Source organism: Patella vulgata, chromosome 2 (genome assembly GCF_932274485.2).
Source record: "Patella vulgata chromosome 2, xgPatVulg1.2, whole genome shotgun sequence".
Classification (NCBI taxonomy): Eukaryota; Metazoa; Mollusca; class Gastropoda; family Patellidae; genus Patella; species Patella vulgata.
The window spans coordinates 45717260-45744408 of NC_065880.2; the positions used below are offsets into that span (position 1 = coordinate 45717260).

General features: G+C 34.3%; 1 protein-coding gene across 1 annotated transcript; it reads right to left on the minus strand.

The window, feature by feature from the left end:
* Positions 1-4202: 4202 nt before the first annotated feature.
* On the minus strand, positions 4203-25505 carry LOC126810829 (uncharacterized). The gene is made up of 12 exons (XM_050536130.2): positions 25301-25505; positions 18874-18992; positions 17944-18063; positions 15649-15741; positions 11863-11926; positions 11689-11751; positions 9354-9394; positions 8305-8391; positions 7444-7526; positions 6213-6279; positions 5968-6007; positions 4203-5517 (listed from the first exon to the last, which is right to left on the minus strand). The coding sequence occupies exons 1-12, from the start codon at positions 25473-25475 to the stop codon at positions 5477-5479; spliced, it is 993 nt and encodes a 330-aa protein (XP_050392087.1). The 5' UTR covers positions 25476-25505; the 3' UTR covers positions 4203-5476.
* Between the last annotated feature and the right edge of the window lie 1644 nt (positions 25506-27149).

A 27149-nucleotide genomic window follows, 5' to 3' on the forward strand; every position in this document is an offset into this window, starting at 1 on the left:
AACCGTCATTGCATTTGGAAAATGGACCACATGTGGAATTTATTTATGGGCTAAAGGGAGGCAAATCCATTCATGGGCTTTTCTCCTCCATGCATGGCGTGTATGATTGCTAGCAGTGGAGACACATTACAGACTCAAATACCCCTTACACTTATATACTCTTCAAAAAAAGTAGGGGATATTGAAATGCAAATACCTATGCAGGTTGTGATATGATAAATAGTCATGGACATTTGACATGCTTTGAGAGTATGTTCACAGATGAAGAACTTATCGCCCCAACAGAACCACTGAGCTGCATGTGCGACACGCAATAGCGCGATACACGTGTGGGTGTGTGTGTGTGTGGGGGGGGGGGTGTCATTGTCACATTTGACACTTCAAGGCAGGGTTGATGAAAACTGCCGCTTGCTGGTTTATCCTATGTTTGGTTTGCTATCGGTTCTTGCATAAGATTTATTGTTTAGCGTGTGTTACGTTTAATTTGATCAGGAGACGTGTTCGTCGACGTCAAAGTCAACCAACAATACTGCAAGAATTGGCCGTGGCACTGCAAGAGGAGTGGGTAAGATTGCCCCAAATCGTGATTAGACGGTTGATTAGGAGCATGCCACGACGAATTGCTGAATGTCTGAGGATTGGTGGAGCAATTAGGCCTACTCATTATTAAGACTATGGAGTTGTAATGGCCTAGTTGATGAGAGAGAGAGAGAAGGGGGGGGGGGGGGTAACGTCCGTCCATTCAACACAAACTAGGTCATTTCGGGACTAATATATGGTTCAATTATTATATATCAATAATTCGCGTGCGCGTAGATTATGTTCAAACTCAAAAGTTGGACAAGTTACCTAGTTGAGTTTCAGAAAAAAATATATCTATTTATTTTATGATCAGTAGTGGAATACCACGTTTTATCAGTGAAATAAAAGTGTTATTCCACTGGCTAGCAGTAGTCCATGTTGTTTTTACCTAAAATGATTGTAAAATCATAAAATAAATAGAACATTTGTAGTTTTGTTAAACCACCCCATATAACACATTCTCTATAAAACACTCCATTTAATAACATACAAACATTTTGGTCCAAACGGCCAAACAAAATTGAAAATGGTTTAAGAAATATTTGTTATTCATTATCAATTCAATGATATTTATTTACATAAATTTAACATAGCAATGTCAACAAATAACTTCGGTGAAATGAAAAAGACATCCTTTAACTTTAACATAGAGAATTTCTCTCTCTTCTATCTACAATTTTCAATATCAACCCTTTGAATATAAAGTTAAAACCTTAAACAAAATATTTCTTACAGGTGAATTTATGACTTGTTTTCAGATCCCATAATTACCTATAATTTATTATGTATTGAATAAACAGCGTTAGAAAAAGAATATAGTGGCATCATTTTCACCTGACAACCGGATTTAGCTAATAAAGATACTGGCTAGTGTTTCACTTTGATATCAGCAGGCAAGAAATCTTCTGAAAAGCTGACTATTGAAAAATATCTAATTCAATGTTGAGCTCATATTACGTAATCAGAAATAGCTTAACAGAAATTCAAGGTTGAACTCATATTACGTAATCAGAAATAGCTTAAAGTGAGAAGTATTTAGCTTAACAGCTAACAGTTGATTAATTAGTATTCACCCCTTCCTTTGAGAGAGAGAGAGAGAGGAGAGTGAGTGTTAACGTCCACTCAAAACAAAAAACAGGCGACCATACACCTTGTCATGTACAACCGGGGAATCGAAACCATTCCAGTTGACTCAAAGATCAGCCTTATGATACAAGGCGCACGAACTAACCATTCGGCCATCCACCACCCCCTCCTCCCGCTTTCTCCAACCAGGATTTTCTGGGTTGGCAATAACCTAATTCATTGTGTTTAGAGAGAGAGAGAGAGAGAGAGAGAGGGGGGAGAGATTTAACGTGAACTCGACACAATCTAGGTCATTTCGGGACTAACATTTGGTTTAATTTTATTTCAATAATTCTCTAGGAGTCTTTGGCAGTGGGAGGAAACCGGAGAAAACCCGCGAGGTTCGATAGGCGACCCTACTCATTGTCACGTACAAGCGGCGAATCGAAACCAACCATATGACTCAATGGCAGGTCGTATAATCAAACGCGCACGAATTAAATAAATCAAAAATAAATAATCAGTAGATCTAGGTATTTTTATTAAAGAACCAGCAGTTGCCAGGCAAGAAAATGAAATGAAATGGGGCTTAACGTCCTACTATTCTGCTCCGAACTGGGCTAATGAAGACGGGCATGCGCCATACAGTGTGCTATATGAGGGCCTACTCTTATATCGAATTCCAACCGTCAAGGGATCTTTTACGTGCACGTCGATGTGTACACAGGACCTCGGTTTTTCGTCCCATCCGAACGACTAGACAGCTGTCCTTGTCAGGCCCTCCGTCCTGCATCACTGACAAGGGGGAACCACACCTGAAAATCTGGATGAACTTTCTCGGCCAATGTAGGGATCGAACACCCGACCTCCAGACTAGCGAGCGTCTTACCCACTTAGCCACCGTGACTCCGCCAGGCAAGATAAGCCTACATTTTGAAAGATATGGATAGAGAACAAGCTTAAAAAAGGGGGGCGATTTTTCATACATACGGGGGCCATAATTCAGGAAGTTGTGGTCTGAAATGCGCAAATATTGAAGTGGACTGAGATATAAAGATATATTTTAAGTTTCATCTAAATCGGATAAAAATTGCGACTTCTAGAGAGTCCACAACCTTGGTATTACATACTTTTACTCTATTTGCGTACGAAATTCGAAGTAAACCGTCATTAAGGTGTAACGGTAAACGCTTTTTTAAAAACGTGATTTTTCGTGCAATCAGGGGCCAAAGTTCAAGATGTTAGGGTCCGATATGCGCAAATATCGAAAGGAACCAAGATCTTTGGATTATAATTTCAAATTTCATCAAAATCGGATAAAAATTGTGACTTCTAGAATGTCCACAACCTTGGTATCACATAGTTTTACACTATATGCTTACAAGGAGCGGCCATTTTGTCTGGCAGTTTGTGTCAGATTTTTACGAAATTTGAACTCAACCTTCAATGATGTGTAACCGTGATATATTTAAAAGTTTTTCTTTTAAAATTGAATACAAATTGTGACTTTTAGTGGGTCCACAAGCTAAACATGCGATTTTTCGAACAATCGGGGGCCATAATCCAGGAAGTTACGTTCGGATATGCGCGATTATCCAAAGAAACCAAGATCTTTGTGATATAAACATAACTTGAAAGTTTCATCAAAATCGGATCAACCTTCATTACGATGATATATTCGAACCCTTTTTTTTTAAATCGGATAATAATTGTGACCTCTAGAGGAACCCCAAGCTAAAAACGTGATTTTTCGTACAGTCAGGGGCCATAATTCAGGAAGTTACGATCCGATTTGCGCAAATATCAAAAGAAACCAAGATGTTTGGGTTATAAACATGCATTTCATTCAAGTTTCATCAAAATCAAATGAAGATCGTGACCTCTAGAGTCTCCACAATCTAAAACGTGATTTTTAGTACAATCAGAGGTCATAGTCCACGAAGTTTCGATCCGATACATGCCAATATCGAAAGGAAACTTATATTTCAAGTTTCGTCAAAATCGGATAAGAATTGTGACCTGTAGAATGTTCACAAACAAATTGTGGACGGATACGTCCACATGAAAATGTTGGCGTATAAAAATTGATGTGTTGTAAAATATATTGTCCTTGTAACATTAATATTTTTGCCCATTTTGGCGGTTATGACCAAAGTTAATTTTGGTTGTTATGGTTTATAAGGCCATTATGACCGCATCCCTTTTATTCAAGCACTCGTCTTGCAATATCCTTGAATTATTCCCTGGGAAAAGTAAGTTTACTGGTATATACATGTAAGGTCTCTCACAACCGATATTAGATTCCTTTATGGTTTATAAGGCCATTATGACCACATCCCTTTTATTTAAGCACTCGTCTTGCAATATCCTTGAATTATTCCGTGGGAAAAGTAAGTTTACTGGTATATACACGTAAGGTCTCTCACAACCGATATTAGATTCCTTTTGAAATGTTCATACTGATTTTGCAATTGGAATTCCAAGTTCAAAGTTAAAATGAGAAACAAAATATTGTTCAACAGAAAGCAACAGAACAAGTTCATCAACATAACTAGAATATTTAAAAAGTTTTATTTCCATGATTTTTTACATTAACAATTACAGATGAATCAGGTACATCTAAAGCATTATTATAAGTTGAAATAACTAATAATATAACATTGTCAAAATATGTAAATTACTGGCTACTGGCACCTAGCATCACTAAAGATTTCTTTTATTTAACAATCAAAAGGTTACAGGAATTTATATTACAACTTTCTGTTGTCTAGCCAATTGTAAATATGAAGATATTAAAGAATGGAATGAAAGGGATTTTTCTAAAACTTGAAAAATTGTTAGTCTATAACAAACAACATTATTTACCGGGTGGTTTTTTCCAATAAAAGTATAGCAAATTTGGTACATGTATATATGGAAAGTATAGTCACCCAATCTTACTAGAAAGATAATGGATTACCTGGGCAAAATTGTCAGGGTTATTAACTGGTAACCTGACGGCTTGTCCGACAGCTTATTGTGTGCTAGCTTGACTGAGGGAGCGGTTATTTCTTGATCAGATGGTTAGGCGGTTTGGGGAACATTGAGGGGTGTCGACATACAAAAGACTCTGCAATTAAAGGGCGGAAAAAGAAGTAGACAGAGAATAACTAAGAAATTACTTGGGCCTAAATTCTAAATATGTATGATAAATGGACAGTAAGTAACGAAAAATACATTCTGAAAAATGGATCCTCTCACAATAAATTGAGGTGACAGGCATAAGTTTTGCGAGGGATTTGAAGCAAATTTTTGATAGATTAATTAGTTTGAATATGTTTCTAGTCCAAATATATCATCGAATCACACAGTTTGTATGTGGGAAAGTAACTTTAAACATAAATAAATATCCTCTATATTTACATTGATATCTTTTCTTATTTACTTGCTACAGAAAAGCATCAAAAACTTTTAAATAAAAAAATATATAATCCAAGTTAGATATGCTGTGGAAGATAGTTCTTCCCTCTATTAATTAAATACATTGCTTCAAATTTGAAAATCGAAAACCCTTTTCCAAAGACGTAAACATCAATCCATTTACTTGCAATTAATTTATAGGCCTCAAAAAGGAGATGCAGTATGTAGTGGATTAGTAAGCTCAATTTTGGCTTCATCTAAATATTAGATACAACCAGGTTTCAGTATTTCAATTATTTGTTCAGTAAGCTAATAGATAGATCTTTAAATTATTATAAAATATCTGTCCACTGTAACACAACCGGCTATATAAAATGATGTCATGAGATGATTTAAATGAAAAGATTTATATATCTAGGTATTTCTATCACTATGCTTCCTCTGATGGTATTACATAATATACAGCATCAACTGAAAATAAATACATTTATAATTCAATTAAATAGAAAAGCATTTTGAAATAAGTTACAGAAAATAAACTTATATTGCAATTAAATAAAAACACTCAATTTGAAATAAGCTATGGAAAATTTATATTTCAATTTAATAAGAACACTCAATTTGAAAAAAAGTTACGGAAAATTTATATTTCAATTTAATAAGAACACTCAATTTGAAAAAAGTTACGGAAAATTTATATTTTAATAAGAACACTCAATTTGAAAAAAGTTAGGAAAATTAATATTTCAATTACATCAAAACACTCAATTTGAAATGAGTTACGGAAAATAAACATATTCCACACATTTATATCACATATAAATAAAAACACTCAATTTGAAATAAGTTACAGAAAATTTAAGTTCAATCAAATAAAAACACTCATTTTGAAAAGAGTGAAAGAGTGTAGGTTAAACTTACCATCTGAACTAACAGGATCTCCTTGTGAAGCAACAGGTGTCTAAAAAGTAAAGCATATTGATTGGATTATCAATTCCAAGGACAATACTACCAATTTCAAAATGAAATTTGTCCAGAATTTTGACATATAGTGTTCACAAGCAGTGTAGACATAACTATAAATACTTATATTAACCATAATTTAACAATCAACATAACTTATAGAGAAAAAGACAAACAATAATAAGAAATTGTTTTTCTTTTACCTCTTCAACTATTTTTCTAGCTTCATCTCCATCAATCATGTTACTGCCAGGCGTTTTAGTATTTTCACTGTAGATAGAATATACATAAATTCATATATAATATCAATTATTATACATATAATATTACAATATATTACCTATGTAGTATGACTGTGATAAATACTGTAAAACAAGAAATTAATATGAAAACGATTTAAACATTTTAAATGCGACATATAGCTGATCATATTAATTTCCATAAACTTTTAATCCTCCTGAACATCAAAACCAATACAAAAATTTGTAACAGTGATTAATTAGATTGTATGCTAATCAATATCAGTGATAACCTAAAGAGCTTGTAAATGGTGTCTTAAAGATACATTCCCGCATACAAACTGGGTGATCTGATGATATATTTGGACCAAAAACATATTCAAACTAATTAATTTATCATAATTTTGCTTCAAATCATTCTCAAAACATTGTAATTGCCAAGGAATACCCTGCTATAAAAATCGATCGAAAGAGGTCATGTTTGTGTCACGTGACTTACTCTCTCGGTACCTATAGCAACGGGGGCAAAGTCGGAGGAGAATTCATTGTATACACAAGACGATGTTGTCTTTAATCGCTTACTATTTATTCCAAATATCAAATCCTAATTAAATTTTCGGATTATCCACTGCCAACGTCTTTTTCCGTGATTTTTATCTCAGAAAGTGTTGTACGTCTAACTCTTCATAAAGTTTATCAACATGTACACCAAGCACTCAATCTTCGACGTCACGCGCGCAGGTATTCCTAATCGGCGATTAGGGGAACCCTTACATTTTTGTCCTGTATACGCTCTACAAGTGTTTTTCAGGGAATCAAGTATTTTTCTAGTAAGATTGGATATCTCTACTTCCATATATACCCAAATTGCGATACTTTTATTGGAAATAACCACCCGATAAATACTTTTCTGGGAACCTATCTTTAATAAAGATTAAAATAAGAAGTCACTCATAGTAGTACAATACTAATTTCAAAACACCTTCTAAACAGTAAAGTTTTGATAACTTCCCCTCAAATTCAGGTCATACCAAAAAGATATAAGGACATGTAAAATTTTATTTAAATTCAGTGGAACTTAAATGTCTTTTTTCAGTGATGTTACCTCCCTTGAGAGATGATTTCTCTACATCTGTCAAATTTTCCCTAACACTAACTGGGCCTTGCATGGTGGATTCAAGATATATAAACTTACCATTTAAACCCATATGAATTAGCTTCTTGTATAAGTTTAGTCCACTGCACATTGGCAAGATTTATTTCCTCTAAAGCCTTTGCCTGAAATAAAACAAACATTATTAATTCTAGGAAATACAGGTATATCAATCCTTTCACATAATTTGTATATTAAAGTCTCTGCATGCCATTTGCACTTTTTCATTATTTAAGAATTAATTAGGATTGAACCATTTTTGCACTGATATTCCTTTTAGAGTTTCAACTTCAAAATATTGTAGTTTGCAGGGGATTTATTGTAAAATAAGCGGGTGAAATTTTTGCATAGTCTCGGTCATCATTACTAAAATCATTAATATAAACAGCATATCCACTTTTTCTTATTTAATTATCAACGGCCGTTAGCGGCATATAGGAATCTAATCCAGCCAACATCGAAGGCTGGCCTTGACATCGAGAGTTTATTATGGTCTGGGTAAGTTAATTAATGTCTAATTGATAATTTAGATAACATTTCAGGCCTAAAGAAAGACTTGTAATAAGCAGATTTTGCTCTTGCATAATGCATGTTTAACTTTTTATCAATACACAGTTTTAAAGCAATTCTAGTATATTGGATGGGAAGGAAATATAAATATAAAATTTGAAATTGTTTCTTTTTGGTTCTTGACCTGGAGCAGGAGTGAAATTGTGATTTACAATCAATAGTGTACAGACTACAGTATACTTGATTATGCCATCTCACTCTTCTGGATGCCGGTTTAAAAACACCTACACCATTCAGATATAAAGAACTTTATTCTTGATCAACGCAATACTATATTTCATACAACAAAATCAAATAAAACAACTTTTTTTTATAAAACAAATAACAACAAACCTTATTCTTTGCTTCACCATTCCAAGCAAATGTATTAACTGGTTTACCATCAGGTACTTTATAAAATTTAAACCATTCATAAGTTGCCTAAAAACAAAAGTGTAAATAATGCATAATATGATTCAATCATAGATAGCCAAAGCAATGTATGTGTTATATCAACAAAAAAATTATTGAAAATACATCCACTAGTCTTTTTACCTAATGAGTGAAAAATGTGGCTTATACTATAAAATCAATTAGAAAGTCACAGTTGAAATTAAAATCCACAAACATATTCTGATATTTTACTCTACAAAACCAATTTCATTTTATAATTAAAAAAAAAAAAAAAAAAATGTCTTACTGTTTCGATAACAAATAGCCAATTATAGAAAGGCAGAAAATAATAATATAATGACAAAGTAACATTTTATTGGGATATATGTATAAGATATACAAAAACTATTAATAATAGAAAATCAATATATAAATATCTTGTAGATATTGATAAAGACAGGTTGTGAGGCAACAAAACACATACACCCACAGCAGCTGTTTAGAATTTCATGACACAATAAGGAATATCTCGTGGCAAAATGGTTGAGAATTACTGCCCTAGAGCGTCCACAAGCAATTGTGGATGCCAGACAAAGGATGTATAAAAAAGAGAGAAATGGGGTTTAACATCCACCCGGTACAAACTAGGTCATTTCGGGACTGACATATGGTTCAATTTTTTATTTCAATAATTTGCTTGCATGTAGGGGTTCTGGAGAAAACCCATGAGGATGGACAGGTGACTATACTCCTTGTCACGTACAACCGGGGAATCAAAACCATGCCAGTTGACTCAATGACAGACTTTATGATACAACGCGCGAACCATTCGGCCACTGAACCCCCTGTGTATAAAAAGCTAACTATAACCATGTGTGTACTACTAGTATCAAAGTAACATCTTGTAAAGTTATATTTTATTTTATATACAGGAAAGATTATAACTTTATTACGGGGTGTCAAATATTTATGTTTTAAACTGGATAACTTCAAACATCAATTATACTTACCGGTAGTAACCCAGGGAATTCTTTTTTAACATCATCAATATCTTTTTAAAAAAATAAAATTTCTTTTTAATTTCTTTTTCAAAAAAGTAAAACAACATTTCTATTTAAAATAAATAAATAAAATGACTTGTGAAATTATTTAAAATGTGCTGAAAATCATGGTTTATGGAAAATAAATTTTAGACCATTAAGAGCTGGCACATACTAAAATTAGGCTGTTTCAGTGTCTGTCTACAGTTAGCTCTGCGTGAGAATAGACACTAAGCTAGTTGACCCAACATTTTATGTCGAAAACACTCTTTCAGCAAACCTCGGCAGATTCCGTTACTCTACATCTAGCCTTGGCTTTATGACGATAAGTGATATGTACCTGCACCTATACAATTGCGATGCGGCTACCGGTTTACTTATTAGGAAAACTTGATGCTTTGAGAAAAGTTCTCAAAATTGTGTCATTCGAAGAGGGTGTAGAATTTTTACTGCAATGTTGTCCTTGTTTAAATAAAATTGGATAAACTTGAAAGAAAAACAGCTTCAGACTTTCAAAGCTGTGTATGATAAAACATTCTTCAAAGGCGTCGTCATGGGCAACTTGAAAGTAGTTCCAATGGCGGACTAATTAATGATCCTATGTCTGTGCAACTTTATTAAAGTTGACTTTTATGTCAGACTATATCTTGGAAGGTTGTTGGAATGAAGAAGTCTCTAAAATAAATGTTAATTATAACATTAGAATTATTATTGATTTTTCCAGGTTTGAAAACAAAATTGATTGCACTTGGAAAAGAACCAGCGGCTGCCAGGCAGGATACGCCCACATTTTGCAACAGATGGATAGAGAACAAGCTAAAAACAAACACTATTTTTTGTACAATCAGGGGCAAAAGTCAAGAAAGTTATGGCCTGAAATGTGCAAATATCAAAAGGGACTGAGAGCTTTGGGATATAAAGGTATGTTTTAAGTTTCATCAAAATTGGATAAAAATTGTGACCTCTAGAGGGTCCACAACCTTCGTATTACACACTTCTACACAATTTGTAACATAGAGCGGCCATTTTGTCGGGCAGTTTCATTTCGATTTTCCCGAAATACAACTTCATCTTCATTATGGTGGAATGGTGATGTATTTAAACAGTTTTTAAAATAGGAAAAACATTGTGACTTCTAGAGAATCCGCAAGCTAAAAATGCAATTTTTCGAACTATCAGGGGCCATAATCTAGGAAGTTAAGTCTTGGTATCTGCGATTATCAAAAGGAACCAAGATCTTAGTGTGTAATGGTGATATATTCACAAGTTTTTTTAAATTGGATAAAAATTCTGACCTCTACAGGGACCACAAGCTAAAAACGTGATTTTTTGTTCAATCAAGAGCCATAATTCAGGAAGTTATGATCTGATATGCGCGAATATCGACAGGAACCAATATGTATTTCAAGTTTCATCGAAATCTGATCAAAATTGTGACCTCTAGAGGGTCTGATTTTCACGAAATTTGAACTCAACCAACATTATGGTGCAACGGTGATATATTCAAACGTTTTTTTAAATCGGATAATAATTGTGAACTCAAGGGACCACAAGCTAAAAATGCGATTTTTCGTACAATCAGGGGCCATAATTCAGAAAGTTGCGATCCGATGTGCATGAATATCCAAAGGAACCAAGAACTTGGGGTTATTAACATGCATTTCATGTGACCTCATCATAATTGGGTGAGAATTGTGACCTCTAGAGTGTCCACAAGCTAAAAACGTGATTTTTCGTACAATTAGGACACATATCAATATCGAAAGGAACTGAGATCTTTGGGAGATAGACCTATATTTTACGTTTCGTCAAAATCGGATAAAAGTTGTGACCTGTAGAGTGTCCACAAAAAAATTGTGGATGGACGGACGTCGATGGCCTCTACTACATGAAGCTATGACTAGTTGTAGCAGGAGTTCGCGCAGAGGTCATATAAGCGGCTTTTGACCCTATGATGTTAGACATTTGATTAACCAATCAGCGTTGATGTTTCTAGTGGGTTACCCACAGTTCCATGCAACTCGCGCCAAAAACTCGTCGTAACAGACCGTTTCATTGGCTAATCCCTCACATCAATAGGAACGCGGGTCATATAACCACTCTTCCAGTTCCTAGTGTAGTAAAGCCAAGTTAAACGAAATTTTGAACTATAAAAACAGATGTGAAATGTAGTAGAACCACATTACAAAACAGTTATTAATTTTTGGATATGACGGCCATTTAGGACACAGACCTAATCTCGAAGTATGAGTGAAGAATGGAGCTGGTAGTGTACCAAAATTTGTTTAGATATAAAAGTTCTTACCATTTAAAGATTCTGCTTTTGGATCGGTTACATCTATAGCTATTACCTTCCAATCTGTTTCGCCTAATTAAAATAAAGGAATTATTTATTAATAACTACACTAAACATATTTAATAATCAATAACCATATCATGAAAACGCCTGCAAGGATAAACTATGTAAAAATTATCGTACCTTCATCAACTAATAACATAACACCTAATACTTTGACTTGAATAACAGCAGCTCTAGCATGAACCTAAAATATTTAGAATATTAATGAAAAGTAATGAATAGATCCTTTTGAGGCATATAAAATATCAATCTGAACGACAGACTCACCCTACCTGCAGAGAAGTGACTCTGACACAGTGAATAGCCATGATATCCATATGACGTTATCTAAACGTCACAGGTCATGAGGTCACATCAACAAACAAATGTAAACACCATCATCATGATCATTATCAACATTACAAGACACAATGTTACATTTTAAACAATAGCCTTCTTGCTGCCTTTAGGACTGTAGAATCCGTACAGAACGTCTTATCGCTCTTCCAATGAATTTTCACAAAAATAACATCATCTACATGTACTACTCTAGATTTGACGTCGGCATATTGGCACTATTTTGTGCTTCGGTCGTGTCTATTTCAGATATACACAATCAATTCTGTTAATGTTTTTAGCGTGGGGATTGACTAAAAGTTAATTTATTTCAGTTCTAAACAAAAATTTAAAACTTTAATGCAATTTTTAAAAAATAGCCAAATTCTGGCTGGGATTACTGAGCAAAATGGCCATTCACTTTATATGTGCGAAAAAAAAGCCAGCTACCATTTAATTTTCGTACGTTAGTTACGTTCGATAAAATATGTGTGGACTGTTCAATAAATCTAATAAAGATCGGTTGGCAGGCAATGGAACATAGGTCAACAGCAGCTAAGTTGTCCGAGCAGGAAACAAGGGTTGTCACTCAGATATTAACTTAAGCCTCTAGAGCGTTAACAAGATTTTTCCAAGTGATCAAGGGCCATAACTCTGACAGTAATTATCAGCATTGTTGAAAATCAATAGGATTCTTCGTCTCATGACCTTAAACACTAGTGCTCCTACGGTTAGGACTTTTTGTTAACCGTTAACCATATGGTATCAATTTTAAACATAAAACAGAGCTTGTCAGGAGGTGCGAGTCATTACTCGTGCGCACGCTACACTCGCCTAAAAGGCATTACACGCGCAAAAATTTCAGGAATTTTTTTAGACATGTACAATTCTTTAATGAAAATTTAAACTATCTAAGGCTGTAGTTATTTATTTACCTGGTTAACTTGGTTCATTTGAAACATTTTTTAATTCAATATAACGATAATATACAAAACAATACTCTATTTCCCTTCGTATGTGACAGATGGCGATAATATTACGATTACACAATGTTACTAAGAATAGAATAAAGTAAATTGGAAGGCGTCTATTGATTGGACAATAAAAAAATAAATCTTCGCTTGCAAGTAGAATTTTTATAATTGGTTAATTTAACTAAAAACCAAAATAGAATTCTTGCGAGAAATTTCGAGATATGAAACGTGTTGAATGTCGTAACGAATCTAGTATAATGTCATTTTCTAGCCTTTATGATTATATTTTGAATGGTGGTTACGTTTAGAAGTAAATAATAAACAAGGCAGAATATAGTTAGAAATGCCGAGAAGTATTTAGATTGGATTAACAATAGCAAAAGTCAGAACATGGTCTGTTGACATTGCCGTATGACTACGACGAGTGCTATTAATAGTATTATTTTTTAGCAGTCGACATCGTAGGACGACTGTTACATTCTAAGATTTTCAAACATCAAATACAAAATGACAACAGGCAAGTTTTGTTATAAATAGGTATATAATCAGACACAACTGTATGTAATTGGGGACATCTCCGAATAACCGTACCATTGAATTCGAACTGTTTAACCGTCCAGTTCTAACCGTTTACAGCTATCCGACAAGTCGTAGGAGCACTATTAAACACTGTGTATAAATTTAAAGTCAATCGGATATTAACTTTAGCCTCTAGAGGAGTGGTTCTCAACCTTTTTTGTCAACATGAGTCCAGCGGCTGCCAGGCAGAATACGCCCACATTTTGCAAGAGATGGATAGAGAACAAGCTAAAAACAAACAGGTTTTTTTTTGTACAATCAGGGTCAATAATCCAGAAAGTTATGGTCTGAAATGCACAAATATCAAAAGGGACTGAGATCTCTGGGATATAAAGATATGTTTTAAGTTTCATCAAAATCTGATAAAAATTGTGACCTCTAGAGAGTCCACAACTTTGATATACCAGATGTTATACACAATTTGCGTACGAGGGGCGGCCATTTTTCGTACAATCAAGGGCCATAACTTAGGAAGTTACGGTCTGATACGTGCGAATATCGACAGGAACCGAGATCTTTGGGTTATAAACTTACATTTCAAGTTTCATCAAAATCAGAAGAAAATTGTGACCTCTAGAGAGTCCACAACCTTGATATACCATATTTTTACGCTATTTGAGTACAAGGGGCGGTCTGATTTTTACGAAATTCAAACTCAACAATCGTTAGGGTGTAAGGGTGATATATTCAAACGTTTCTTTAAATCGGATAAAAATTATGGCCTCTATAGGGTCCACAAGCTAAAAACGCGATTTTTCGTACAATCAGGGGCCATAATTCAGAAAGTTCTGATCCGATGTGTGAGAATATCGACAAACAATTGTTGTCAAGGTATTGATGTAATGAAACTATACACCAAGTTTGATCACTCTCACTTAATCAGAACTAAAGTTATTGTGTCCCAATTAAAGCATCAACCAATCAAATTGCTCATCTCTGCTTAACCTAAACGGAAAATGCTCATCTTCAAACTACATCAAGGCATCGACCTAATGAACACCTACACCAAGTCTAAACATTCTAGCTCCATTAGAAGGAGAGTTATTGTGTCCCAAATGGGCGGCCAGATGGAAGGACAGACAGATGGATGAACCCTTTTTATTAGCCCCCTGCCTTTCGAGGAACCATTCGGTCATCCAACCCCCCCTCCCACCACATTTCAATGTGGGCATATAAAAAAGAGAGATAGAGAAATGGGATTTAACGTCCCCTTGACAAAAACTAGGTCATTTCAGGACTAACAAATGGTTCAAGTTTTTATTTCAATAATTCGCTTGAACTCTGGCAGTAATTATTGGAAATTATTGAAAATCAATAGGCTTCTTCGTCTCATGACCTTAAAGGACCTAAGTCCGTAACTCAAAATCCTCCAAAATCTTTGACATCGAAAACACGAATTATTGGTCAATTTAAATCAACATTGATGATGTAAACTTACCGGGAAAAGATGAGCTTCTGATATCCGATATTTAAGATAAAATAATTTTTTTAACATTGGTACACGAATCGTGTACCATAATGCGCGTCAGCCCCAGTTGTATTGAGAGACTCGAGGGACGAGGCTAGACACATTGCACCAAATCAAATGGAGTTATGTAGACTAGAATAACTAGACGCTAGAAATTTGCACTCGATTGAGATTGCAGACTTATTTCGCCGAACATAACTGATTTGAAATTGGAGTAAAAACGGAAACCATTAAATGTAAATCAGTTTATATACATTCATATTACAGTATTATATGCGTTGCGACCCACTTTTGTGAATTTCTAGGTCCCAAATGTTAGCGATTTAGCGCTTTAAACACTGTGTATAAATTTAAAGTCAATCGGATATTAACTTTGGCTCCTAGAGCATCCACAAGCAATTGTGGATGCTGCGCTTGTGGATGTTGGACCACTGGACGAACCAGGGCGATGGCAATATATGACAACATTTCAATGTCGGCGTATAAAAAGTAAGATTCTATTTCTTGCAGCATCATTAATGATAGTTTTAACCAAATTTCAATAAATTTGAGTAAAAGTTGTGTTCTTACCTTACTACCTATCTCACAAACATCAAGTGGATCTTGATCACCTTTAGTTCTACCTTGATCCGATTCTGTTAAATGTGCTGGATCCTCAAATGTCTAAAACATATATATACTAATATTGTTTGATAATTCAAAATCCTCTTGTACCTAATAAAATTATTTCATTTAAATGAATCAAAGGATACATCATTTTTTTTAGATCATGGATTATTACATTCAATTTGGCATTAGAATTAAACAATACAATACTGCCACATAATAACAAGTGGTTGCCATGCAAGATGTGGGCATATCTTTCGTGGCAACCGCTTGTTGTTCTATTCGTTGAAAGTAGAGTCCAGCAAAACATGATCTAGTAGATGTACCGTAGCATAATATTCTGTGCAAAAATCTTCAATTTTATGTTAGGTTGAGTCGGCGCCGAAGAACATGAAGCACAAATAGATTGGTTGATGGAATTCTTGGATAATTGTTTGAAATGTATCAGAGGCTAGATTATGATTAAATATTCTCTTAGGGGGCAAATGGACTTTTTAATCGTTCTATGTGTAGGGAGGCCATTTTGTTCAAGGGAAAGAACTCGCAATGAAAACTTAAAAAATCACGAAATAGGTCCGTAAAAAATTTGTCTTGTTTTAAATACCAATCAAGCAGATCGTATCCACCTGTTTAAAATATACGTTAGCTTGTTTTTGTCCAATTGCGTGTCGTTACTTATTGGAACGAAGGTTGTGAGGATTATGGCTTTTCGGAATGTGCAGTGTTGAATCTATATGAAACCTGTAGTCTCGATTTTCACGTCAGTTAGCAATCTCGCGTCAACAGTGTGGTAGTTCTTAATGATCGTTCACTGTACAGTACTCGCTTATTCCGATCGTTAGGCAACACAAATAAAATAAGTTGTTTCTCGGGCACCGCCCGCACGCAAAATTGGTTGCGCGTGCGGCCTATTTTTTAGTCTTGATGAAAGAAAAAAAAAAATATGTAACGCCCGCCCGAACATCGATAAGCAAGTCATAAAAAAAATATGCCGCATGTATCTACATGCCCCATACGTGAATATCCATTCAAATGTATTAAACTGATTCAGATGTAAACGCTCATTTACGGGTCTTTTTTATTGATATCGAAAGAACCTCCATTTTTGTATCACGTGATTATAATTACCTCCCCTTGTGAACTGGAATTTGAATCGTGTTAAACACCGAAAGTCATTGACAACAATGCAATGTATTTCAATCATTCGATCTTAATCGGCTCATTATTGCCGGCTTCAGTCGGTCCATGTTTAAAAAAATCCTACTTATAAAACAATGAATCGTAGAACAGGTTAATTATTATAACTTGTGGCTACGAATACGATACGATGATAGTCACCATACCTTAGTCAGAATCTGGGTCATTAGCACATTTAACGGTAGTTTTGATAATCCGGAAAATAATAATTGGATTACACATTTGATGGTTTTACTGACGAGTTGTTAGTTAAATTTAAATAGTCATTCGATATAAACCCCAGATAGAACACCGAATATCCTGAGAAACACACCGAATAACCTGAGAAACAGTCATATCCCGATGACACGTGACATTGGTTGGAATTAGGTCAATCATTATAAACCAGCGATACTAGATTTAGATCGAAGTGTCGTTTACCATGATGATGATGATACACATGCTGACAGAGGCTTACTCTTTAAAATATTGTCGTTATTATGGACGGCTATTAATAGTCGTACGGAATTTTATTTTAAACCAATTTCAATTATGGTTGTCACTATTACCATTAGTAAGCTACATTACGTGAATTAAATATGGAAAATTATTTTCCTTTCAGTCAGTGTTCAGTGTTTGAGTAGACTTGATTTTTGGGTTTATGTTCTAAGTATGTATAATATATAACTGAAAGCAAAACCGTAGACAAGTAATGACTTTCTTATTAAAAAAAAAAAAAAAATACAAGGCCGCCCTCCCGCCCCAACAATTTTCAACAATAGGCAAATTTTATTTTGCACCATCCTCTAGCCAGAAATGAGATAAAAAAAAAAATAAACCGCCCTCCCCCCCTACAGTTTCAGCTGTCAGTTGCCCGAGAAACAAGACATTTATTTTGTGTAGCCTTAAATGCAGATTCAAAGAACGATGACATTTCTATTCATTTATAGCAACAAATAATACAGCCATTTTCACGAATCCGGTAGGCTTAGAGTATTTTGAACAGTCGCTCGTTGAACAAAAAAGTTTTTAATTTCCCTTGACACTTAAAAAAAATTAAAGATTTTATCAACAGTACACTACCTGTGGAAGAGCACCATAATTCCAAATATAACCATGATGTGGAAAACAATTCTTGACAAATCTCAATTTACCCTTTTTAACATCTTGTTTTATAGGGTTAAGACTTTCTTCTTTACAGACCTGAAAAAAATGAAGGATGATACATTACCATTACACTTTTGTCAATCATCAGTTTACCGTAATTTTAATTATTATCCTGAAAGCAATCTGTTGGAATTGCAGACATCATGCATCCTTGAAGCAAATCAGTTTCTTAAAATTTTTAGGATTGTTAATTGTGTTATCCAGCAAGTTGTTTAACAGAAGCTTGTCAGTTTTTCCGTCTCAAATGAATGGCTTTCTTTGTCCATTCAAGGCCCTCCCTCCTGCACGGGGGAACTAAGACGGAAATCCCAATGAACTTTCTCGACCAACATTGGGATTGAACACTGGATCTTCAAGTTAGTGAGTAAATGTCTTACTCATTGAGCCACTTTGGATCTTTAAGACAAGTTGCAAATGGCCAAGGCAGCTTCATTGTTCAAGCGACCCATAAAGTTTGTTGCACTGTGAATCATATGTACGTCAAATGCAGAGTTATGTTATATTCAGATGCAAAGTTATGTTATATTCAGAACTTTAGATTAAAGTCTAAGCTTATACCTCAAAACAGATTTACAATCAGTTTGCAAAGTGAACAAAGTTCATAACTTTTGAACTAATGAACAGAAATTGTATGTAAATTTTAAACAGATTGTCTCTGTTGTCTCCAAGGCTTTTACAATATCTTACTATGAGAATAGGGGCATAACTCTGGCAGTTATCAGAAATCAATAGATTTCTTCTCATCTCACTAATATTAACATGCAGATTGGATGATAAATGTAGTCTGTTCGAGGATGGGAATACACAACCACAATTTAATGAGGGCTTACAAAAATCAATACATACCTCCATTTTTGCATTCGTCCATCTTGGAATTTCAACAACCATATTAAAGACATTATCAGTTCCTGGAACTCTTAATGGAATATCATGCCATGGAGATATAAATTTACCATTTTGATCCTCTGAAAATAGAAAATTTTCAAGATGCATGTAAGGATTAAATAAAGAGCTGACTGTTCTAACTATAATAGTTCAACCTGCAGCTGCCTGGCAAGATACGCCCATATTTTGCAAGAGATGAATTGAGAACAAGCTAAATAAAAAGCGATTTTTCGTACAATCAAGGGCGTTATGATCCGATATGCACGAAATTTGACAGGAATCAAGATCTTTGGGTTATAAACATGTATTTCAAATTTCATCAAAATATTATGACCACTAGAGGGTCCACAACCTTGATATACCATATTTTTACACTATTTGCTTACGAGGGCAGCCATTTTGTCTGTCAGTTTTGGTCCGATTTCCCCGAAATTTGAATTCAGCCATCATTATGGTGCAACGGTGATATATTTAAACGTTTCTTTTAAATCGGATAATAATTTTGACCTCTAGAATGACCACAATTTGAAAACGCGATTTTTCGTATAATCAGGGGCCATTATTCAGGAAGTTATGGTCCGATATGCGAAAATATCAAAAGGAACCACAATCTTTGGATTATAAACATACAATTCAAGTTTCATCAAAATCAGATAAAAATTGTGACCTCTAGTGTGTCCACAACTTTGGTATTACATACTTTTACAATATTTGCGTACAAGGAGCGGCCATTTTGTCCAACAGTTTCGGTCAGATTTTTACAAAATTCAAACTCAACCTTCATTAATGTCTAATAGGGATATATTTAAACGGTTTTTAAAATTGAATACAAATTGTACAATCAGGGGCCATAATCCAGTAAATAAGTTCGGATATGCGCGATTATCGGAAGGAACCAAGGTCTTTGTGATATAAACATAAATTTAAAGTTTCATCAAAATCAGACCACAATGTTGATATACCATATGTTTACACTATTTGCGTATGAGGGGCAGCCATTTTGTCGGCCAGTTTTGATCTGATTTTCGCGAAATTTGAACTCAACCATCCTTAGGGTGTAACGGTGATATATTCAAACGTTTTTTTAAATCGCGTAAAAATTATGACTCCTAAAGGCCCACAAGCTAAAAACGTGATTTTTCGTACAATCAGGGGCCATAATTCAGGAAGTAACGGTCCGATATGTGCAAATATTGAAAGGAACCAAGATCTTTGGGTTATAAACTTACATTTCAAGTTTCAACAAAATAGGATAAAAATTGTCACCTCTATAGGCTCCACAAGCTAAAAACGTGATTTTTCGTACAGTCAGGGGCCATCATGAAGCTTTGGTCCGATACATGCCAATATCGAAAGCAAGCGAGATCTTTTGGAGATAAACCTATATTTCAAGTTTCGTCAAAATCGGATAAGAATTGTGAGGTATAGTGTGTCCACAAACAATTGTCGACGGATGGACGTCTGGGCAGACTGGGTGACGACAATATACGTCCACATAAAAATGTGGGCGCATATAAAAACCTATATTTCAAGTTTCAGACGGACAGGATGACGACAATATATGTCCACATGAAAATGTGGGCATATAAAAAATTGAATATGTTAAAAATTTAGCTTGAAGTTCTTTATTCTTAGAGAAAGTGAAGATACATGTATAATGAGCTTTTGAAGTTTTGACAATAAAGTCTTGATTGACAAGAGCCATTGCTAGAAAAATAAACAGTCTTGATTAAACATTTTATCTTTAAATTATTAAATGGTAAGGTTGTTATAATCCATTCAATATCACAGCCATCAGATGGTCAAGAGCATTTGTCATGGGCTGGCCATGTGAATAAATCTGCAATTAATAACATATAATGCAATTTTAAAATTAATCTAATTTCTTAGTTTGCCATGGGGTTGATTGGTGCAGAAAATTCCTGGGTAAAACAAAATTAGGAAACAAATTCCTGGCAAAATTCCAATATAGAAATACCTAGAATCAACTGATAGAATGCAGAAACTTGATTTCCCTGGGAAAGACCTTATACACTAGAAACACGTATAATATATAATGTTAGCAGAGAAAATGATTTCTCCGGGAAAACAACATTAGTGATTACAAAGCACACGATTTTAACAAAAGAATTGTGTTTAAACCCCATTAAGTTTCACATTTCTATACACTGTGCTATGATTTCATTGTAAGTAATGATTAATGGTATCGGTTGTTAAAAAAAATGCATGTAGAAACTAGAATGTATGCATCGAAACATTTGCTTGACTATTCATTGCCTACCCTTTGCTCTAGATGATATTTCAATTTTTATATGATTATCATACATACATACATACATACAATAACATTAGGTTCTACCAAGGTTACTCATAATTTTGTATAAGACAGTATGCCTATTGAAATCAAGGCAGTTCTTTATTAATGAGCTTACACGGGCACTCAAAGGGATTAAAATAAAACGTCTCACTACTGCTTGACTATACTATATATTACAATTATTACTGTAATACATGTATATAGTCAAGCAGTAGTGAGACGTTTTATTTGAATCCCTTCAAGTGCCTGTGTGAGCTTATCAAGTAAAAGGAAGGCGGTTTAGGGTCCTCTTATCATTAAAATTGTAAACCCCGATTTTTAAGATTAAAAATACTGTACATGTTGCATTTAATTAAATAGTCTACACCCAGACCCAATGTTATAAGTTATTATGAAACCTGGTTTAGGTCTGATATAAAATGAATTGTAGACTAATATGGGTGTAAATTTACACAAACAATAAGACATGTTGTTACTTGTTTTATATTGATTTGTTACTTCATCTATTGACATATCCTAGTTTAAAACAGCAAGGTGGTACATAACACACTATAGTACAAAGTACAAACCCTCAATCTTCATATGTACAATATGTACACCTACAGTCAAAAATAATAATGATGTCTTCAAAATTGTCAAATTAATTAAAGGAGCTAAATTGCTAATATTTGGGACCTACAAATTGACACAATTGGGTCGCAACGTATATAATAATGTAATATGAATGTAAATAAACTGATTTACATTGAATCGTTTCCGTTTTTACTCTAATTTCAAAGCAGTTATTTTCGGCGAAATACGCCAGAAGTCTCAATCGGATGGCAATCTCTGGCGACTGGTTATTCCAGTCTATACCGATAGTATTTATTGCGCATGCTCTCCAGATAAGAATATGGGGTCACCGTTTGACAATACTTGTGGAATATGTCTAACCTCGTTCTTCGGGTCACCTGTTACAAATTGCGCTGAAAAGCATTATGGTACCAATCGTAAAATGTTTATATTTTGTCTTAAATATTGGATATCAAAAGACCATCTTTTCCCGGTAAGATCACAACACCACTGTTGATTAAAATTGACAAATAATTTGTGTTTTCAATGTCGAGGGTTTTGGATGATACTGAGTTAGAGACTTAGCTACTTTAAGCTTACCTATTACTTTTTTACATGTATTTAACTACTATAACTCACCTACATGTAAGTCAGAAGTCATATTTGTGAACTTAAATATTTTAATAAAACATGTCAATGATGGATTCTAGTTGAACAAATAATAGGTTAGATGTTAGAATATGTCCACCCACTTGCAATAGTTGTATTGCACTAAACACCCGAGTTATGGGACCTCAGATTAGCTCTAGTGCTAAAAACAACTGATGGACAGATTCTAATATCACATCCAATTATTTTTGGCTGGTACCGTAGCCCATTAAAGATCAAGGAATTAAAAGTTTTTATAAGGATAAGAAAATGCAACAATGTCATAAAAGGGTCCTATGTCAAGTGGTCAGGGGTGGGAAATTAACCCCCTCGAAAAAAATATATGTTATTGTACATGTAAAAACTAGAAACTGTGCAAAATTTGACCGAGATACGGCATTTGAGTTTCATGAGTTACCCATAAGTTTTCGAAAAAAAAATATGTATTAATAATTTACTTGGGTTTCAGATATCTTAGTTTTATCTTTCTAGTGAAGATATACAGCTCAAATTTGGTAGTCTGAAAAAAATTTTTGTATAGATTACGAATCTGTAATCAGATTACAGGTGAGTGGCAGGGTTCGCGTGCTACTTGGCCATAAATGCTGAAAAAAACTTGGTGTTAATTGTATATTTTCTGGATTTTGTAGTACTCCAAGAGGTACAAAGTAATGACATATAGACACAAATTTTGACCTATCCAGAGATTGCCGGTAGTACTACATAAGAAACATGAAAATGCATCAGTCTTCACTAGGTTCCCAGAAAATTGGCCTCGAATATAGTTTCAGACAATTTTTCGAAAATTGCCTCACATTTTCGAGCTGATAGAACCCGGTAGAAGAGCACAAAAAAATCTGAAACTTGGTGTAATTATAGTTTGTACTAATGTCTCCAACATATATTAAAGCCATTCTTGTCCCATGCCACCTCGATATTTTTTCAATTTTTTTAAAAATATGTGGTTTGGGTCATTCCATGTCAATTATCACCCAACGAGTTAAACCGTACCTACTTGATTTTGCTGAAATTTGGTTTATATGTTTATTAGGGCTGAAAATGCTGATATTCCAAATTTTAGCTTGATCTGGCTAAAAGTTCCTTAGATACGGCTCACCAAATTTTGGGGTTTTAGGCCAAAATTGGTGTGGCTGTCATTATTCAAATGACCATAACCCAGTAACCAATAGGTCAAAATTGCTGGAAAAAGTATTTCTGGAATGGGAAAGACAATGACTTGCTGTTTGAATAATAGTTATCTAGCTTTAGGAAAGTCTGCGGCAGGTTACTATGTATCCCCAGAGCTTATCTATGAACATAAGTAATGATGATTGAGGCTATTAAATTTATATAAAAAATCCTGGCTATACCTATAGTCTACACACCATCTCCTATATATATATACGTTGATATATACTTATGTGCTTGTTTTAGCTACGATTGGGTGCCTTTAGTTTCACCTGGCAAACTTAATTTTGTTGTTAATGCATGTTACATCTTAAAAATAAGTTTAATTTTATAGTATTCAGACTTATTAAACATACATAGCATAATCTAGTAAAACAACTTTCATTCATCTGCAAATATTGTCAATAAAGTGAATCAGACTTTGTTTGTATCAAAATTGATACGGACATTCACAGTTACAGTGCAACTCGTATCAGGTTAGTACTTTGATTGGCTTTTGTACACGACTTAAATATTAGCCTTGCCTTCATGACGTAAAGATGTCAAATTCAATATCCTGTGTCAGTAAACAGACAGTTTTATGGATAACATTCACTAGGTTTATTAACTGCAACGTTTCAATGAGGATACTCACCGTTATCAAGCAATGATACAATCAAACATGTTACATAGAAGGTTATATACAAGTGGATAACAATAAACTAATTAACAGTTTGAATCAGAAGCCATTCAAAGTTAAACCTCATACCTATGAAAACTGATAATATGAGCCCTTAATCTCTATTACGAATACAGAATAAGAACAACTAGTAAATAAGAAATCATATTGATGCACTTTAATCCCCTACTCCTATATAAGGATTAAAACAGTGTGTAACAAAACATATTATAAAGGTCTAGGATCCTAACAATTTGTACAAAATTGAAACCATAATAAAAGAAAGAAAGAAACTGTCTGTATATATCGCTTTTACTAAATGCCTTTTTAAGATACTATCCGATGTCAGGTAGGATTATATGCTCAAGTGTAGTTGGATGTGGCAGAAATTTTATAAAGAAAAAATTGTCAGGTTTGCTTATTGTCCAATCTGAACTCAATCAAGCTGAAGTTGCCAGGTGAATCTATATAGTACCTTCTCTTATCACAAAACACCAAGGTTGAGAAATGAGGTTTCTTATCTAACCATCTCCATGCCATACCTAATTTCTACCTCCCCACACCCAAATCATGAATTTTTACAAAGTAAAAGTCATCAATTTTAAATTACTTTGTCTTTCTTAGGCCTACATTAACATGCTGGTTATGCATGAATGATTATTATTACTGTTACGATATTCAATGATCTTTTTAAACAATGCCAATTATTCGGCCACTTTCATAATAATGTCAATAATGATAAACATTTAACATTTTGAGACAGAAAAGTAGGAATAATAAATAAATTTTTCAAGTTGATAAAATTCAATGACTTTATTTATTACTCTTCAATCAACACTATAGCATGCCCAATGTTATTTTTATCACCAATAATACTGACACTTATGTTATAGATTATCACACAGTGCCTATCAGTAAATGTTCAGTCTTAATGACGGTGGATAAACACCGGTTGTAAGTATAAGATCAGTTTGTCTTACTTTGACTGTCACTTATCTACAATGTCAAATACGAGGGTTACTTACTGAAAAACAATCTTTCATTCAAACTATTAGATTGTCCACGTTGCTCAACCGAATAAGACTGTATTGATGCCATTCTGGTCGCCTGTGGTATTAAATGTCGACAGGTAACTTCAATCCGCCGAGTTCTGTGAACTGAAGCCACAATCAATGAATATATACCTCTACCACGTTGCATCGGATCTAGTAAACAGTCTGTTTGCGCATGCGCATTGATCATTATCAGCGCCTCCTAGAGAAATGACGGACACCATTTAATTAAGGTTACAGGGAAATCGTTTAAAGGAGATTGGTAGGGCGCTTTGACATAACTAAAATTCTCAAATTTCTACTTTTCCAGGGAATAGGCCAATGAAGATGTCTGTATAAAGTGCGTGGATTTTTCTTGGGGAATAGCCAATGGGAGATTTCTGTTCATACCAAAAATTCATTGTTAATGTACCGGTATACATATTTTTTGAGGGTCAAATTTTAAAAAAATAAATTGTAAATGCGTCTTCAAATTAATTTCTATCACATCATTGTCAAATCTTGATATAGTTTGTAATGCCCATGCAGCGCATCATTTTAGATTTAGCCTTGGCGTACATATAAAGATTTTGTTATAGGCCTAAGTTTTCTTTCAAAAGCGAAAAACTAAAATTTTGTTCGACGCCAATTTTCAAAAATGAAATCAGATACTTTGTAGGGCCTACACAAATTTCAGAAATATTTCGATATGAGAAAATAAAGTCAAGCCATCCATTATTGTGGACAATGAGGGAAATTTTGCCCAGAGCGGCGCAACGGCTTATATTATTTCGAATGTCAATAGTCAAGGCTTCTTTTATGTGCACCCCAAAGTGTACACGGGAACTCGGTTGATTATAATATAGACTCATCATCTTACGAAATTTCATGCATAAGTATAGTATACGCCTTTCGTTACACGTACACACACGCGCGCGCGTTTCCTGGTGCGAATCGTGATAGCATTTGGGAACCTAGCATAACGACGACTGTATTAGTATTACCCATCTTATATTTCTATCGTGAGTAATCGTGACACCTCACAGGTTTGCACGCATACTAAACTAAGGCTGTCTGTCTACAGTTAGCTCCGCTTGAGAACAGACACTAAGCTAGTTAACCGACATTTTGAATCCTAAATCGACGATTTTAGTCGAAAATACTAAGTATATTTCGAGAATTTTGAGAAGTACTTATTCTGCTTTCATTTAATGGAATTGAATAGAATTTTTTAGTCTTTGTGTGTATGCCAGATGTGAAACGAAGTAGAACCGCATTACAAAGCAATATACTATTTTTTAGATATGGCGGAAATTTAGGACAGAGATCTATTCTCAAAGTATGAAGTAGGTGGATCTCTGTGTGCAGAATGGTTTGCACGCATAAAGTGAATGTCAGACCTTTTATGCTCCTTAACGCCGTCACACGTGTAGAAATAAAATAGATATTGAGTAACTTCCTTGTTGAATAAGTATGCCAATAATAATATAATATAAAAAAGACGGTGTGATGTTGGTGTAATTCATATACATTTTGATCATGCTTGGACTTTTTTTTTAATAACCAGAAGCCGCTGATAGTTCCTAGCTCTTCCTATATACTAATATAGATGCAATATGAAAATACCGCTCATCCCCACCTCTGGTCTAAGGCTATTTTGGAATCCTTACCGACTATTTTTCACCCTGATTCTTCTTTGTTTACCAACGGAATCATTTTTTGCCACAACTGAAACACATTTATAATAATTCAACACTATTTTCAAGTAGAATTTTGCGATTTAAAACATACACAAAATACGTTTGAACTGATCAGCCATTACCATTCAAATATTCAACGGGTC